This window comes from Egretta garzetta, unplaced genomic scaffold (genome assembly GCF_000687185.1).
Source record: "Egretta garzetta isolate BGI_Z169 unplaced genomic scaffold, ASM68718v1 scaffold54, whole genome shotgun sequence".
In the NCBI taxonomy this organism is placed as follows: domain Eukaryota; kingdom Metazoa; phylum Chordata; class Aves; order Pelecaniformes; family Ardeidae; genus Egretta; species Egretta garzetta.
Window position 1 is genome coordinate 250,971 of NW_009259313.1, and position 1,084 is coordinate 252,054.

Here is a 1,084-nt window from a genome sequence, read left to right on the forward strand (position 1 = left end):
CAACCACGTGAAGCAACTGCTCTCCAATGAGCTACTTCTGACACAGATGGAGAAGTGTGCTCTTATGGAGGCCCTCGTCCTCATAAGCAACCAGTTCAAAGACTACGAGCGGCAGAAAGCTTTCCTGGAGGAGCTCATGGCTCCTGTTGCTGGCTTATGGCTTTCCCCAGAGATGCAGAGGTATGGGTCATTCCTCTGAGCTTTGGAGCCGGAGGTGTTGCAGAGGTAATGTTGTGCCCAGTAAAGGAATGCGCAAACCAAATGAGGGTGGTGGGGTGCCTCGTGACCACCTGTGCTCTGGGCAGGCATTGTGGTAAAGGCTCTCCCGCAGTTCAGAAACTGCCACCTGAGTCTAAATGCTGTTTGTTGAAAACTGCTAGGTAAGAGTTGTTTAAGGTGATAGAGGAACACTTCCCAGCACGTTCAAAGCATTTGCGGAAAATGATGGATATAATACATCTTTGCTTTGTTTATCTCCAGGAGAAGCTAGGAAGAAATTTTTTTTACAATGAGGGTGGTAAAACACTGGAACAGGTTGCCCAGAGAGGTAGTGGAGGCCCCATCCCTGGGAACATTCAAGGCCAGGTTGGATGGGGCTCTGAGCAACCTGATCTAGTTAGCAGTGTCCCTGCTCACTGCAGGGGGGTTGGACTAGATGACCACTAGTGGTCCCTTCCAACCCTAAACATTCTATGATTCTAAGCTGAGCTCTCCTTACTAAAGCTGAGGTGTCCTGCAGCCTTGGGCAACTGGGAGTGCACAAGAGTTTTCCCAGCAGGGCTATCCTCATAAGAGAGTCAAAGATTTTAGGTCCCCGTGGCCCAAGAGAACTGGAGATGTTTGGAGAGTGCACGGGTCTCTGGTGTTTTTTATCATGTTCCCACATACAGTGTGGAGCCCTAGCTAGTCTCTTTAGCCTGCTCTGTATTTGCTGCGATGTTTATTGCCAGTGCAAAGCTCTGCTCAAATTCCCTGGTACAAACAGTAATATCCATTGGTGTCTTTTGCTGCTGCCAGAGTCCTCTCGGATCCTGAAGCCTTTATCTCCTATGTGGGTGCAGACAACAAAATCGCCGATCCAGTC

The 1,084-nt window shown here is 49.4% G+C and overlaps 1 protein-coding gene across 1 annotated transcript in view; it reads left to right on the forward strand.

The window, feature by feature from the left end:
• The window catches only part of XPO5 (exportin 5), a gene marked incomplete at its 5' end in the record, with an annotated part of 32,016 nt that overhangs the window by 14,662 nt on the left and 16,270 nt on the right, over nt 1–1,084 (forward strand). Inside the window, 2 exons of the mRNA XM_035892008.1 lie at nt 5–180; nt 1,018–1,081. Of these exons, the coding sequence (XP_035747901.1) occupies nt 5–180; nt 1,018–1,081 (240 nt within the window). The remainder of the gene's footprint in view (nt 1–4; nt 181–1,017; nt 1,082–1,084) is intronic.